Raw genomic sequence first — 16,843 nt, forward strand, 5'->3', positions numbered from 1 at the left:
CTTTTATTAGGTTTAATAAGTGACTGGTCAAAGCTACTTAGCAAAATATCAAATCAAATAACAACATTTGCCTATCCCAGGTCTTTGGGAAGGACTTGTTATTTGATAGCATAAAACATTTTCTTACCAGATGTAAACTGTTCCAAGTAAAGCTGCCTTTTGCAATTGACTGATGGTGATGGGACTCTACATATTTTGTGATTGCACCCCTAGCACCTATTAGTGCCACTATCTTTTATTTTCTTTTTTGCCGGTCATTCAGCTTATACAGTATTTTCATGTCTTTGTATTTTGTGATTTTTCTCCAGTCTTTCTCTTCTGCTACATCCAGGTACTGCCACATTCACTAGCCAGACATTTCACCTTTCTTATCGACAGTTGTTAAGTTTGGGATGTTATATGGCAGGTGCTTTAGGGTTTTTTAGGGTTAATTAATTGAAATGGGCAGAATTTCAATACATGGCCAACTGCCCCACTGAAATAAATGGTTCACAAAATTAACTTCTCATTGGGCCGTATCCTAAAATATGAACAGATCAATACAGAGGGGAAAATGTAGATCTTGCCTTGGAAAAGGAGTGGTGAAAGAGAAAAAACTACTTAGTTCTGAGAAAAGTGGGTGTCATGAGAAAAAACACTCAAAATAGACCTACCTTAATTATATCAGAAATTATGACAGGCTTTCAAGATTCTGTTTTTCTCTCTCATAACACTGAAGAAAATTTCTGAATTTCTGCTACTTTTTTTCCTCTCTCTCTCTCTCTTGAGATTGCATAATGTATAACTTGAAGGGCCAAAAGAGTCATGTGAAAACTCAATAAATAGGAGTGGAGCCAGTCAAAATTGAACTTCAGGATATAGGCAGAGGTTTTTTTGCAATACAGTGATCCCTCGATTATCGCGAGGGTTCCGTTCCAAGACCCCTCGCGATAATCGATTTTTCGCGAAGTAGCAGTGCGGAAGTAAAAACACCATCTGCACATGCGCGCCCTTTTTCCATGGCCGCGCATGCGCAGATGGTGGAGCCGGGGAGTGATGAAAGTGGGGAAGCCGACAAAGATTGCTTTGAATGTCGGCTGCCCCAGCGCGTCCGGCGCCCTCGCCACTACCGCCCGCCGGCTCGCCGCTCGCCCGCCCGCCCGATCCACCCCTCTCACCGGCTTGGGTCCTCCTGCAGCAGCGCTGCCCGAAGACACCTTCCCTGGGTCTTCCCCGCCGCCCTTGCAAAGGGGAAACCCCGAGGGGAAGACCCAGGGAAGGTTTCTTCGGCCGCCCAGCAGCTGATCTGCTCGGTAGCGCAGCAGCAGCGAGGAGCCGAAGATGGGGTTTCCCCTTTGCGTGGGCGGCGGGGAAACCCCGATCCTCGGCTCCTCGCTGCTGCCGCGCTGCCGAGCAGATCAGCTGCTGGGCGGCCGAAGAAACCTTCCCTGGGTCTTCCCCGCCGCCCACGCAAAGGGGAAACCCCATCTTCGGCTCCTCGCTGCTGCCCGCCCGTCGCCCGCCCGCCTGCCGCTCGCCGCTCGCTGCTCGAGAGCAAGAGGGGGAGAGATAGAGAAAGAGAGAGAAGGAAAGAAAGAGATGAGAGAGGGAGGAAGAGAGTGTGAGAGAAGAAGAAGCAAGGTAGAGAAAGAGAGAGAGAAAGAAAGATGAGAAAGGAAGGAAGAGAGTGACGTGGAGTATTTTTTAATTAATATTTGTTGGGAAATCGCGATGTAGCGTTTCGCGAAAACCGAGATCGCGAAAATCGAGGGATCACTGTACTGCATTCTGACCACTACTTTCCCACGGCTCCTAATGACCTATGACCGTTTTTCACCCTTATGTCCATTGCAGCATTCACACAGTCATGTGATCAAAAGTCAGATGCTTAGCAACTGACTCATATTTATAATAGTTGCAATGTCCCGGGTCACATGATCACCCGTTGCAACTTTCTGTCAAGCAAAGTTGATGGAGAAGCCAGATTTACTTAGCAACTGTATTACTAATTTAACAACCACAGTGATTTACTTAACAACTGTGGCAAAAAAAAGTTGTAAAATGGGACAAAACTTCTTTTAACAACTGTCTTGTTTAGCCACAGAAATGTTGGACTCAATTGTGATCGTAAGCCAAAGACTACATGTGTTTTTTTGTGCACAAACTGGAATACAACGATAAGCAATTCAAATATTGTCGCTAAAGTACCAATAATAATTTGTAGAGCAATGGCACAGTATTACCAAGGCCAGGGGAGAGTTAAATGGACTTCACCATGACCTCTAACAGGCCATTTCCGTTTTTCACCCTTTTATTGCAGTTTTTAGAAATATAGTGACAAAGCATATGGCTTTTTGTCACACCTTGAAAATGTCTGTCAGTTTCATTCTGCCAGCACAAGATGAAAGGCATTAATTGACACTTGACTTCGTCCACTTTTCTGCAATATTAATAACTATCGTGTTAGCCGAAGGACTGGAAGTGCTGACAAGACAGAGTGGCAGTAGCAACCTTATCAATAATATCTGAGAAGAAGTGTCGTTTTCTTTTGGCTGTTTTTAGCTCTCCCAAGACCCACCAATATAAAAAGAAAGGTGTATTGAGAATAGTGCCATTAAAAACAGACTGCGTAGTTATTTGGATTTAGATCTTACATATTTATATAAAAGGATACAGGGTGTCAAGCTCATGAGGTGAGTTTGACATGCCTGATGAGGTGGCGCAGTGGGTAAAGTTCAGTACTTCAGGCCACTAAAGCTGACTGCTAAATCTGCACATCAGCGGTTCAAATCTCATCACCGGCTCAAGGTTGACTCAGCCTTCCATCCTTCCAAGGTGGGTAAAATGAGGACCCAGATTGTGGGGGCAATGTGCTGGCTCTGTTAAAAAGTGCAATTGCTAACATGTTGTGAGCCGCCCTGAGTCTAAGGAGAAGGGCGGCATTAAAAAAAATGATTGATTGATTGATTGATTGATTGAATGAATGAATGAATGAATGAATGAATGAATAAATAAATGATGTCACAGCGGTGTCATATGACTTATTGGGACTTTTTTCCCCTTCGCTAAACTGGCCGTGAGCATGGCCAGCGTGTGAGGCATCCGGCCTGCGAGCCAGGAGTTTTACATTTTTTATATTACATTTTGACTTATATACTGCTTCATGGTGCTTTTACAGCCCTCTCTAAGTGGTTTACTGAATGAGTATATTGCCCCCAACGTCTGGGTCCTCATTTTATCCACCTTGGAAGGATGGAAGGCTGAGTCAACCTTGAGCTGGTGGTGAGATTTGAACTGCTGAACTTCAGCTAGCAGTTAGCTGAAGTAGTCTGCAGTATGCCACCCCAAATTGTTTAACAGAATTGTTAAAATTAGACCATTTAAATTGTGTGTGTACATATGTGTATATATACTGTTTCCTGCAAAATAAGACATCCTCTGGGCTTTTGAGGGCATGGCAGTAAGGGCAAGAAATTATTTCAAGTTTCAAAAAATATAAGGTCTATGTTTGGGGGGAACACAGTGTGTGTGTATGTGTATCTTTTTTAATCAGTATCTTTTTTCCCAATGTGCTAATTTAATGGTTTCTTTTTTTATTTTTCCACTACAATAATTCACTTAAATTTAAGACGAGATAGTAATTTTTGTAATTAAAATGGCTTTATCTCTGAACCCTGTAGTTAATTTTAATCAGGTGAAGACAATTTTACTTCCGTTGCAGACCTTGAATGTTGTACATTAATGGCTCACAAAGTACAGATGTTAATGTTACCAATTTAATTATTTAATTAATTCTCCAACCAAGAAGTAAAATCCTGAACTTTTATTCAAGTATTTTTTTCTCATATTATGCTAATAACTGTGTTCCATCACACATGTGATTTAAATCTGTTCTATGTGGTTTAATGTGATGGTTACGATCAGGTAAATATCAGGCTTAAGATATTTTAAAAGTCATTGCTTTAATGAGAATCTTGTTTAAGTGGAAAAAGCAAAAACTTGGGCAAGGGGTAGCTGTATGCAACATTGTGTGTTCTAGTTTGAATGTCAAACCAGTGGGCTTTCTTTGAAGAACACCTACCTTTCAGGAAGGCTCAATAATTTTGACACACCTGTTCCTACAAAAAGAAGAAATCAAAGTGAAGAATATTATGGCATTAGAAATTTTTTATAGTTGCTGGCGATTGATTTTGCACTTATTACTAGGATACCCATGACAATTTCTAGTTTGACCAAAGTTGGATTTGAAATCAGAATTAAAAGTTTTAAGCTTCATGCTGCTTTAAATATTTATATCCATATTTAAAGCTTAAAACTTCAGCCTGATGATGGTGAATGTGATTTCACCGAAACGTCGCATAGACACTCAAAATATTACACGGGGCAAAACCCGAACTCAGAACAGTCTACATACATATACCCGTGAAAATCTACGAAAACAAATATATATATTTATATATATATATTTATATATATATATATATATATATATATATATATATATATATATATATATATATATATATATATATATATATATGACGGTCTTGGTATATTCGGGTTTCTTCCTGTGTAGGATTTTGAAATTTCTGGCGACGTTTCGACGAGGTCCCACTTGTCATCTTCAGGCTGGTGTTTCTGTCCTTGTTCTCAGGCGAACACGAAATCTACGAAAACAAATATATATATATATATATATATATATATATATATATATATATATATATATATATTTGTTTTCGTAAATTTTCACGGGTATATGTATGTAGATTGTTCTGAGTTCGGGTTTTGCCCTGTGTAATGTTTTGCATGTCTATGCGACGTTTCGGTGAAATCACATTCACCATCATCAGGCTGGAGTTCCAATCTTTGTGTTTTTGCAAATGAATATTAGCAACTGACATTTCTTCTTAGCATGTAGTGTGGGGGTGGAGATTTGCTTTGAATGTAGCAAATAGATTGGGTGACTATGCTTCCGTGATCTGATTGGTTGGTGTAATCATGGTTATAGAAGGAATGGCATGAAGATTATGAAGTGTTTTGTTTAAGTCTGATTTCCAAATATAAAATTTTAGAATTTTATATTTGGAAATCAGACTTAAACAAAACACTTCATAATCTTCATGCCATTCCTTCTATAACCATGATTACACCAACCAATCAGATCACGGAAGCATAGTCACCCAATCTATTTGCTACATTCAAAGCAAATCTCCACCCCCACACTACATGCTAAGAAGAAATGTCAGTTGCTAATATTCATTTGCAAAAACACAAAGATTGGAACTCCAGCCTGATGATGGTGAATGTGATTTCACCGAAACGTCGCATAGACATGCAAAACATTACACAGGGCAAAACCCGAACTCAGAACAATCTACATATATATATATATATATATATATATATATATATATATATATATATATATATATATATATATATAAATGTCAAATGTTTTTTTAGCTGGAATTTTATGGTCTTGGGTTGGGCCTAGAGGCAAAAAGGAGCTGTGATGTTCCTTCAATATACCAGGGTGATCCGACATAATATATATATAACTAAATCTGACAATCCTTAATTTTAAAATTCCAGCTAAAAAACAAAAAAACAAAAAAACATTTGACATATATCACATTCACCATCATCAGGCTGAAGTTTTAAGCTTCGTGTTGCTGTAAATATGGAATGTTTGTAACTGCCATTTCTTCCTTATATATAGTGTTGGGGGTGGAGATTTGGTTTGAATGTAGCAAATAGATTGGGTGACTATGTTTTAGTGATTTGATTGGTTGGTGGAATCACACTTACTTGAAAGATTGATATGGTGATTATTCTGATATGTTTTTTTGTTTAAGGCTGGTTTCCAAATCTCTGGTAGGCGGGACGTATCATCTCTTTTATTCATGCATAGGGGGCGTTTCTCAATTTCTATAGCTTCTCTAGTAATTCTTCTGTATAAATTTTCTGTTTTGGAAAGTAATTTAGTTTTTTCAAAGTCAATTTCGTGCCCTGTTTTTCTCTGAATATCCAATATCATTTTTGGGGGTCCAAGAATGGCCCATGTAACACCGCAGCTCCATGAGCTGCATTGATTACCACTCTGCTTCCAGGTAAAATTCAAGGTGTTGGTGATCACCTATAAAGGGACTGTTTCAACCCACTGGGATTGGCCTGTACCACTCAGTCTGGCAGAGGAGGCATCTGCAGTCCCGTCTGTCTCATTATTATAGCTGGTGGCATCCAGGAGGAGAATCTTCTCTGGTGTTGCTCTTCTCTTCTGGAACATCTCCCCCCACACACACACACACAAAATGTGAGGTTGGTCCCAACCCTCCTGTTTTCCTAAGGGCTTAAAGATCTGGCTCTGAGAAGCAGCACAATGAAGGTGGTTGACTGAATTATAATACTGTAGTATTTTAAGTATATACGTTCTTTAAAATGGACAATGTGTAATTGGATCTTCCTGGATCCAACTCAGCAAGGAAATGATTCCTTTTTCTAGTTTAGGTTTTTAAAAAACAATCTTATCTCCATGGTGCAGGCTAATATTTAAAGTTTGCAGTGTGTAAAAGGGAAAATTATACTACATTGTCAGATTTAGTTAGACACATTTCTAGTTTAGACTCCTAATTGTCTTACTCTCTGTTTATCTGTTGTCAGAATGACCTGCTTGGGTTCATATTTTGTTTTTGTATAAGCTAATGGAAAAATTGTTTAAAATGTTTTTGTGCATGCTGATTTGTCAGAGTAGCTTTTCCAGAGCAACAATAGAAAAAAAATCATCTCAACAACTTGAGTATACTAGGCATAAAGTGTGGCAAAGTGTTTTCCTATTTGTTTTCAGCAGTCTAGATCAGACTGACCTGGACTACAGCCATAAATGGAGGATTCTATAAAACTGTTTATTTATAGTTTCTGGAGAGCTTTTTTTTTTTTTTTTTTTGGGGGGGGGGGTTGATTTCTTCATAGTGAAAAAGTAAGTTGCTTCTACCTATCTGGATAAGGGCCATCCTGGAGGCCTTCTTCTATGACAACTAGAGTGGACATCCCTTAGGACCGTGAATACTATCTTTAATATTTAAAGGTGGAAGCAGAAGCTGATTTTTCATGGAGTATTATGTTTGTAGTTCAATAAATGAAGCAATAAAGTCAACAGAGACAAAAGAAAATGGTCCTGAAATGGCAATGCAGTTGAAACATGACAACTGGTCAGAAGATCATTTGTAAATTATGAAGCAATGTGCAGAAGATAAATTAGAATAACCTCATAGATCTCTAGATAGGAATGGCAATGGTTCAGCAAGGATTTATGATCCTAACTATTCAGACAAAAGTAAAACAAAACTATATTGTACATGAACACATACAAATTAAACTTCTGGAATGAAGAGAAGCTTGGAATAATTTTGAATGGATTCACAGAACTAGGAATTTAATCCAGTTCTTATGTTCATTCAAATCTCAGAGTTCTTTCTCTCTCCCTCTCTCTTTCTCTCTCTCCCTCCCTCTCCTTCTCCCTCTGCCTCTCTCTGTGTATGTGTGTGTTTATATTATTAAGTTCTAATGTAAAGATCAAGCAACTCTCAGAAGGCTTGGTATCTGGCCAAGTCTGAATAGCATGTTTACTTATATTTCATACAACTGCACTTTTCATTTTTACTCAGGACTGCTGAATAGTTAGTTAGTTAGTTAGTTAGTTAGTTAGTTAGTTAGTTAGTTAGTTAGTTAGTTAGTTAGTTAGTTAGTTATTTGATAATGAAAATGAAGAGTGATTAATATATATCTATTTCAAGTTATTTTGCTCTCTTCAGCTAGCCATAATCTTACCAGGATATTTGACATGTGTGTGTGCATGTTACATCTCTGAGTAAATAATACATTTTAATGGACATTCTCCCACTTTTTCAGGGAACATTGAATCCCTATTGCGCATTATGGGATGACTCCAGAATGTAAGTAACAGATGTTTATTGCTCTTATTTGAGATTTATATTTCCAAATCACATCAATATCTAGGTAGAGATTAAAAGGCATGAATATGAAATGCAGAAATCTGTGCTAAACATGAACTTAAGTATATAATTATGCCGATATACTGCTGTGCCAATTTCAGTGTATTTTTACATTATATGTTGGCACTAGAAAATCACCCACTTCATTCTGGCATTGATTACTTAATAATTTATTATTGTCAAGGGTCTCTGACAGTCTCTTGGTATGCACAGAAATCTTTACAGAAACATATGATTCCATGTGACTCCTAGGATAAAATCCTTGTTTGTGCTATTATTACAAGAGATCATGTTACTAGGCAACATATTCTGAGTACACTGTCAAATTTTTGGCCAACAAAAGATGTACATTTGTACGTATGTACATACAAAGTGTGTTAATATGTTTGTGTATTATTTATTGTGTTTGATGAAATTGAGCCAGTTAATCATTTCAAAACTAATATTGTAGCAAAGACAGTTGTGTCACTATTTAAAAAAACCCTCAAAGTAATTTATATTAATAATAAATTCTACTAATATGATAAAGGAAATACATTTGTGTTTCTGCCATGTTGTATGTTAATGCTCACCATCAGCCATGAATTTTTTTCAAGTGAGATTGAATATAGTCAATTAGGCAATGTTTTCCTTGTGAGGTCTATTTGGCTGCATTTTTAAGTGCATTTACTATAGAAAAGTCCAAGTGAACATAGTAAGCTATACTTTTGGCTAAGCATAGACTGCATTGTTATGCATACTGTTTTGAAAATATTCTCCATTAAATATATTGTTTTCAATTGGCGCATGCAAGTTTGTGCTATAGGAAGATTAACATTGAGGGATACATTTTAATTAGTTGTGCTGTAAGCAAAGATTATGTGATTGTACCCCTTGCGAATTTAAGGTATTCTTAGTCTTCCTGTTGCTTTATTAGAGCTTGCTCTACCTACCTACCTACCTACCTACCTCTCTATCTATCTATCATCTATCTATCCATCCATCCATCCATCCATCATCTACTTACTTATCAACAATCTACCTATCAATTTATCTACCTGTCTGCCTACCTCTCTAATTTACTGTATATAGCCACCCTTCTCACAAGCAAGTCTGCAGTGTACAAAAAAATTCCAAGCCTTAAAATCATTATTCTTGCAAGCCACTTTTGGGGGGATAGTTTGTTCAAAAACAACTCTTAAAATGAAATAAAGAAAAAGTTTTAGTTTCTTCAGGCACTTTTTGAAGTTTTTTACAAAGTAAAATGAAACACATTTATTCATCACATTATACAATCAATTATTTGTAAGCATTTCTTAAGGTCTCTCTGACATATGGGACTGTACATAATTATGCTTGTATTTTAGAAGCTTCTCTTTCCCCATTATCAGGAATTCAAAATATGGCTTCTCCGTACTCCAGTGACAAACGTACAAGTGTAAAAGAATCAATGCGAAGTAGATTTTAAGAAAAAGAATGCGATTGAACAAATATAGCGTTTATGCACTGTTATTTTCCTTTGTGCAGGTAAACATGTCTATGTCAGAAATGATTGCATCCCGCTAGTTTAATTGTGCTAAAAGCTGTGAACGTTGAAGAAACATTTGAATCTTTTTGCATGTTTTATAATGATTACTGTAATTGTTCCACAGCACTCATCAGTATTTAAGGCAATATCAGTGCTTCCCAAGGCATAAAATATGGTTAGAACTCACTGTATAGATCCATCCTAATGTAACAGAAAGATTGTGATAATCGAGGTAGGTCTCTGTTATAAGTGTGTTTTTCATGTCAGTGCTGTTGCCCCTGGATCCTTTCCATTTTTCATCCTTTCTCTGCCATATTGCAGAGGAAGGATGTATTTTTCAGGAATGCGTTTTTAGGAATCCTCAAAAATGACTTATTTCAATTATAAGTCATTTCAGTACTTCAAATCTCAGGAACAGTGAAACTTTTCAATGGTAGTTTTTAAATGGCTGTTCCTAAAGCTGCTTGAAGATTTCCAATAATAAAAACAACCCAATGGGAGAGGCATTAGTCATGAGAGTATGTGGGATCAGAAAAGATGGATGCTATCATTTGTTATATCCCTGTAACATGACTACCACCACTGCGGTTTGCTGAAACAGTTAGTTATCTTCTACTGCCTTGGAGTTAAGCAGATCACTTGCAAGAGGTGAGAAAAGGATCCTATTTCTTCCATCACATCTTGCTACTGCTTTTTTACTAAATTTGTGGGTGTAGGAAAATAATCTTAGCAAACCTTGGTTTAAGTTTCTTTACCATTTTTCCTCTGCAATGATCTCATGAATGAGTATTTTACTATTTGATTATCTTACAGAATTTGTATTCTAAGACTGTAGGTCTTAAATTATAGTAAAAGTTCCCAATGTACTGGAAATGGAGGATAGCTATTTTACTTTCATTTATTTATATTCCACATTGTCGGACCTGACAACTTAAACCTCTAAATAGAAATGATCCTTGGCTCCATTCGTTGAGAAAGGTATTATTAGAGGTCAAGTGCATTGCAGTATTGCAAAGCCAGAACTGAGAATCGTGCGCCAAACCCCTAACTTATACTTTTTGCTCCTTTAGCTACCTCCCATTGCCTACCCCAGTGTAACCAATCAGGTTCATGCAAGATGCTTTCATCACTGTCAGTCAAAGCACCGTTTGGCAAGCTGTTCCCCCCTTCTTCCAGCTGGGTGACCTTGAGGCAGCCCCTCAAGGAGATAAAGCACTTACTTTCATATTCCCAAGCATCCCACCTTTCATTCCCTCTCCCCACAGTTCATGGCAGTCTGTCACGGCATAGAAGGGATGCACAAGGAAGCATAAGGTGGCAGCTGACATATTTTTGAACCACCCATCGCCCTCAGAGAAGGATTCTGGGCAGTGTACCCTAAAATATTATATATATATATATATATATATATTGCATACAATCTAAAAAATTTAATACACAGATATTGAAATATAATGTGCAACATTGTGCTATTGAGATATTTGTCTTGGATTCCATCACTTGCAGATAAATTTAAATTCTATTGTAAGCAGCATCACACTTTTCTATATAGGGCAGACTGAAATTATGAACTACCCTTTAAAATTATATAAGCCTGGCTTATGTTTATGTCCTTGAACAACAAAGACATTTTGGTTTGTTTATATTACAACTTGTTCCAGCCAGCTATTTTGTACAAATTTATTTATTTATTTATTGGATTTGTATGCCGCCCCTCTCCAGAGACTCGGGGCAGCTAACAGCAACAATAAAGCAGTGTACAATAGTAGTGTGACGTTAGAAACAATTAAAAATCCATTAATATAAAAAACCAAACATAAATGCATACATACCATGCATAGAATTGTAAAGGCCTAGGGGGAAGAGAGTCTCAATTCCCCCATGCCTGACGGCAAAGGTGGGTTTTAAGCAGCTTACGAAAGGCAAGGAGGGTGGGGGCAATTCTAATATTTGGGGGGAGTTGGTTCCAGAGGGCCGGGGCCGCCACAGAGAAGGCTCGTCCCCTGGGTCCCGCCAATTGACATTCTTTAGTTGACGGGACCCAGAGAAGATCCACTCTGTGGGACCTAACTGGTCGCTGGGATTTGTGCATCATAAGGCGGTCCCTGAGATAATCTGGTCCAGTGCCATGAAGGGCTTTATAGGTCATAGCCAACACTTTGAATTGTGATCGGAAACTGATCGGCAACCAATGCAGACTGCGGAGTGTTGGTGTAACATGGGCAGATAGATCTAATATATTATTAGTTAGAGCTATTGCTTACTCATTGCTCTCTCCAAAAATTGTAGAAAGTATAAATTGTTTCTTGTATAGAAGTTCCTGGATTAAACAGCTGTAACCTAAAGAGTTTGTGATATAACTAAACAGCCTATTTATATCATATCACATTGAAAGACTGTGCATTACTATAAATCATATAACAATCAGAGTAAAGAATAACTGGAAGAAAATTGTCATTATTTTTTTAAGACAGTGACAACAGTAAAGTTATCATTTTTCCCCCATCCTCATTACATCTCCGGGAAGACATTCAGTTAAAACTTCAGATCAGTGAAGGAACTATCACATCCCCGTCTCAGAATACATTAGAACCACTAGAGGCTGGCAGTGACAACTTTGCAAGACATTTTGAGGATAAAGTAGTCAGAGTCCCTGTGAACTTGGCATCTTCACTGACAAAATTTGCATAATTTAAACGAGAAGGGAATTTTTTTAAAAAGATCTGAAAGCATGAAGTAGGCTTGCCCTGTGGCCAATCAGATTCTAGCTCTTAGTGAAATAGATGTTAGAACTAAACAGTATTCCCTATCTTACATTCGCATTGCTGTAGTAACATGCAAAGAAACAAAAATGAAGCAGTTTCTCCAGCTGTTGCTGATTGCCTTTTGAGCCGTACAGTACACATACAACCATAACTTTAGTTCTTTTATACTGGGAATCGTTACCTTTTCTTCTGCTCTCATTTTCATCTTTGGCACCATTATGCTTCTGCTCTTTTAGTGATAGTGGCCCATACACTATCCTTGCCATGCTTTGTAGGGTTACAAAAATAAGAAACAGCACACAATTCCCACTTCATAGCTACCTTGTTACAGAGTTTAATATGGGAGAAACAGTAATATGTAAGTTGATAGGTAATCCTCAACTTGCAACACTTTGTTTAGTGATTGTTCAAAGTTAGGTCCACACCAGAAAAAATGTGACTTATAACCATTTTTCTTTTTCTTTTCTTTTTTTAAATAGTCTTTATTAATTTTCCAACATTAAAAAACACAAATACAAAATAAAAATACAAAAAAACAAGACAAAGAAAAATAAATAAAAGTAAAAAATAAGACAAAAATTAAACTGAACAAATACATAACACATACAAATATAAACATTAAGAACACTATACAATATATTTTACAGTATTTTGTGTCAATATATATATACTACTTTCTTACTTCACCGTTTAAGTTGGTACATGTTTTTTTGCCATTAGTAATTTAATCTATAGTTTCATACATATATACACATGAATATTTTATAATTCTGGTTTTAGTTTCTCTGTTACTTACTTTGATTCCTAATTTCTAGCCAATTGTAAAATGTATTCCAAATTCTATTATAGTCTGATTCCTCTTATAACCATTTTTCAAAATTACAACCTTTGCAGAATCCCCATGATCATGTGACAACAATTCAGATGCTTTGGCAACAGGTTCATATTTATGAAAGTTGCAGTGTCCCGGGGTCATGAAATCTCCTTCTGCGACCTCCTGGCAATCAAAGTCAATAGGGAAGCCAGATGCACTTAACAACCAGGTCACTATCAATTGCAGTGATTCACTTAAGAACTATGACAAGAAAAGTCGTAAGATGGGGGGAAATCCACTTAACAAATGTCTTACTTAACAACAGAAATTTTGGACTCAATTGATGTCATAAGTCAAGGATTACCTGTTTGTCCCTACAGAACATTCTGGCTTCCAAGATAGGCCCCACCCCCCTCTCCTGGCCTTTCAGAAAGGGGTGGAAATTTGACACTGCGGTCCTTCTTGGCACTGCCCAAGGAGCACATAGCCATGAGGCTGGTTAGCATTCCTCTGCCTTTTAATTTTAACATTGATCTGTGGTACTTGTTACATTTTAAATACTGTTTTTATGTTTTAGTATTTTATTTGTATGTCTTCCATGGTCCCTCTGTGCGGAAATTGTCTAAACGTGACTAAATAAGGAAATAAGAAAGCAAGCAAACAAATAAATATATAATTTTTTTGGGGGGGGTGAACAATTCAGACAGTTCCAAAGTTATCCACCCCGAGTCCTCGGAGAGGGGCAGCAAACAAATCTAATAAATTATTATTATTATTATTATTATTATTATTATTATTAATTATTATTATTATTATTATTATTATTATTATTATTATTATTATCAGCATCATCATTATCATCATGTTGTGAGCCGCCCCGAGTCTTCGGAGAAGGGCAGCATACAAATCTAATAAATAATAATCATCATCATCATCATCATCATCCTAAGGAGCATTCAAAACCACATTGCAAAACAAACAGAGAAACAATAATATCTGATCTAATTATTAGTGCAGCTTGTGTCCCTGCACTTTGTGCCTCTAACTATGATGTTAACAAAAGAGAGATAATTTTTCAACCCATAAACAGAAAATGAAGTCACCAAGAAAAAAAGAATTGAGATGTGACCTAAACAGTTATGTAATGACACCAGTTGGTACCTATAAGAATGCACATGGCATATATTTTCCTGCTGTTTGTATCATAGCATTTCACTAGATCTGTCTTATTTTTTAGTCCGGATTTGGAATGCACAACTTTGGGCCATTATGTGGATGCCAATTTTCCTTTTAAAAATAAATTGGATTTTATTTCAACGTGCTTTTGTTATGTTACTAGGTTAGTCACTTTCAAGTCTTCACCACCCAATGGATATGATTTTACCAGAATTGTCTGCCTATAAAAAATCAGTTAATATGATTATTTTCCTCTTATATGGCATTAAAAATATAATTTGGGAGCTAGTATGGTGTAGCAATTAAAATATTGGACTTGGACATAGACCAATTAATTACCTTAATAATAAAGCTTCTATTTTGCACTCAGGATGACTAACCTTTAATTTGCTATGGAAAGCAAATTAAAACAACTGCCAAGTATAGTACACCATCTTGATTTCCCAGAAAAAATGTGAGAAATAAATTCAATTTAAAAAAACTGAGAGAAGTTCTGGAAATGAAAGTTATAACAAAAATATTCCACTTCCCATGATGCCAGTCATGGGGAAAGCTGTCCTAAAATTCATTTGGTATTGAAATATGGATAGAGTGAAGTTTTCAACCTTCATCACAGTGTTAGGACATGGAATCATTTGCTGAAAAAAAAATGGGGAAATTCAGGATCAATTAAAGGAACTACTTTAAACAAGGAGGAAAAGTGAACTTTTCAATATGCCATCCTAAGGCATCTTGAAACAGAATCTATATAGTCTCCTATCATTAAATGATGGACAGCTTCATTTAAATATTTAGTGCTAGAAAGCAATACATCGTTCTTCATTCTTCTGTGTTTGTTACTTTCTGAACGTATCTGTGATCATTGTAGAACATAGAAGACTGGACTAAATGGTCCATTAGCATGACCCTGCAAGACTCTTGTCTATGGAGGTTCTCAATAATCCATGTCATGGTTGTCTCAAAGATGCTTTTCAAAATACAACTTGACTTACTTTCTTCTACTCATCCAAAAAGCAGAACTGAAACTGTTTCTTGGATGACAAGTGAAATATTTTCAAAGAAGTAACCAAGAAACCAGGGTTTTTTTTCGCAATAGCACCTTTGGGACAGCAAGAATCTTCTTCTATAAGAAATTTTATTTTCTTTTGTTAATCCTGTGTCAATCATCACATGCTAATGTGCCCTGAACCATTGGGCTAATGCATTACGTATCCTAAGAATGGATTCTAACTTTTAGCAGAAATACATTTTTGGGAACACAAGTGCTGATTTCGCCTAGTGGTTAAGGCACCAGGCTAGTAACTGAGAGATTTTGAATTCTAGTCCCACTTTAGGCATGAAAGCCAGTCTGAATGACTCTGAGTCAGTTGGTCAAATCCCATCGCAACTAATGGATCAATACTGAGTTCATTTGAAAAAAATAGGAAGAAATGTATAGGAAGAGAGAAAGAGGAAAAAGAGAATATATCCTTCAGAATCAAATTTCTAAGGAAAAGGTGATTGAATTTGCTTGATATCTTTTTCCTTCTTAATAGCTGGAGCAGTGTAAGTTTCATTTAGCATATTGCACCTTCTGGTCCAAGGCAGTTTTTTCTCTGTCAGCATACTGCTGACAGAATCATTCTAAACAGTTTTTGATGAGCCTGCAGAGCATTCAGAAAAAGGAGGAGGAGAAGGAGTGGCTTTAAAACTCAGCTACTAACTCCTGAAAGTAGAATCATGTCACCTTACAATTAGTAAATAGAACCAATTTCACTTCTACTTGGCACAACCTTAATATGGAATATGAATGAAAATCGGAAAAGGTTTATCTTGTGTAAACTAAATTATGTACAAATAGAAGACAATTAATCAATACTTAAACAATTGCCATTTCTAGCAATATATATTTACTTTTATAATGCCATATTTCAACAGTATTCATAAGGCTTTGATTTGTATTAACTGTGAATGTCAAGTGCCAGAAATATCAGAATATCCAGGCAGTTTCAATGGCTATAAATATTTATCGCGAGCTTAAGCTCTCTACAAGAATTGAAACAACTAACAGTCAAAGCAAAATGGCGGTAGATAAGATTGAAAGGAATTCAAGGTGGGTTGGACTTAGATTTTGTATGAGCACAAAGAGACTCAGGACTGATGACTGATGACATGTATGATCCTTCCCTTGGGCTTAGTCTGGTCATCTCTTACAGTGAAGTTAGCCAGAGGGCAGTAGTATGATCCCACTTCTGGTCAGGAAAAACTTTTTTGAAAGGCTAAGGGAGACTTATTTTGGGAAGGTAGGATTCACTCACTTGTCCCTGCACAAAGCTTGTTTGTTTGTTTGTTTGTTTGTTTGTTTGTTTGTTTGTTTGTTTGACATATATGCCACTCCTCTCCATGGACTCGGGGCAGCTTACAACATTTTGATAAAAATATACAATATATAAAACATTTTTAAGCCAATTAATAGAATAGTTAATTTAAAAATTATCTTAAAAACTAAACATTTAAAATCAAACTGTCACATACATACTATCGCATCGAATGCATTCATTGGGCAGAGGCTGGGGTCTAATGAACCCAAGCTTGATGACATGAGTGT

General features: G+C 36.7%; 1 protein-coding gene across 1 annotated transcript in view; it reads left to right on the plus strand.

The window, feature by feature from the left end:
* The window catches only part of ADGRB3 (adhesion G protein-coupled receptor B3), a 600,119-nt gene that overhangs the window by 322,513 nt on the left and 260,763 nt on the right, over nucleotides 1–16,843 (plus strand). The window contains exon 16 of the mRNA XM_070733042.1: nucleotides 7,891–7,934. Within this exon, the coding sequence (XP_070589143.1) occupies nucleotides 7,891–7,934 (44 nt within the window). The remainder of the gene's footprint in view (nucleotides 1–7,890; nucleotides 7,935–16,843) is intronic.

Source organism: Erythrolamprus reginae, chromosome 1 (assembly GCF_031021105.1).
Source record: "Erythrolamprus reginae isolate rEryReg1 chromosome 1, rEryReg1.hap1, whole genome shotgun sequence".
Taxonomy (NCBI): Eukaryota; Metazoa; Chordata; class Lepidosauria; order Squamata; family Dipsadidae; genus Erythrolamprus; species Erythrolamprus reginae.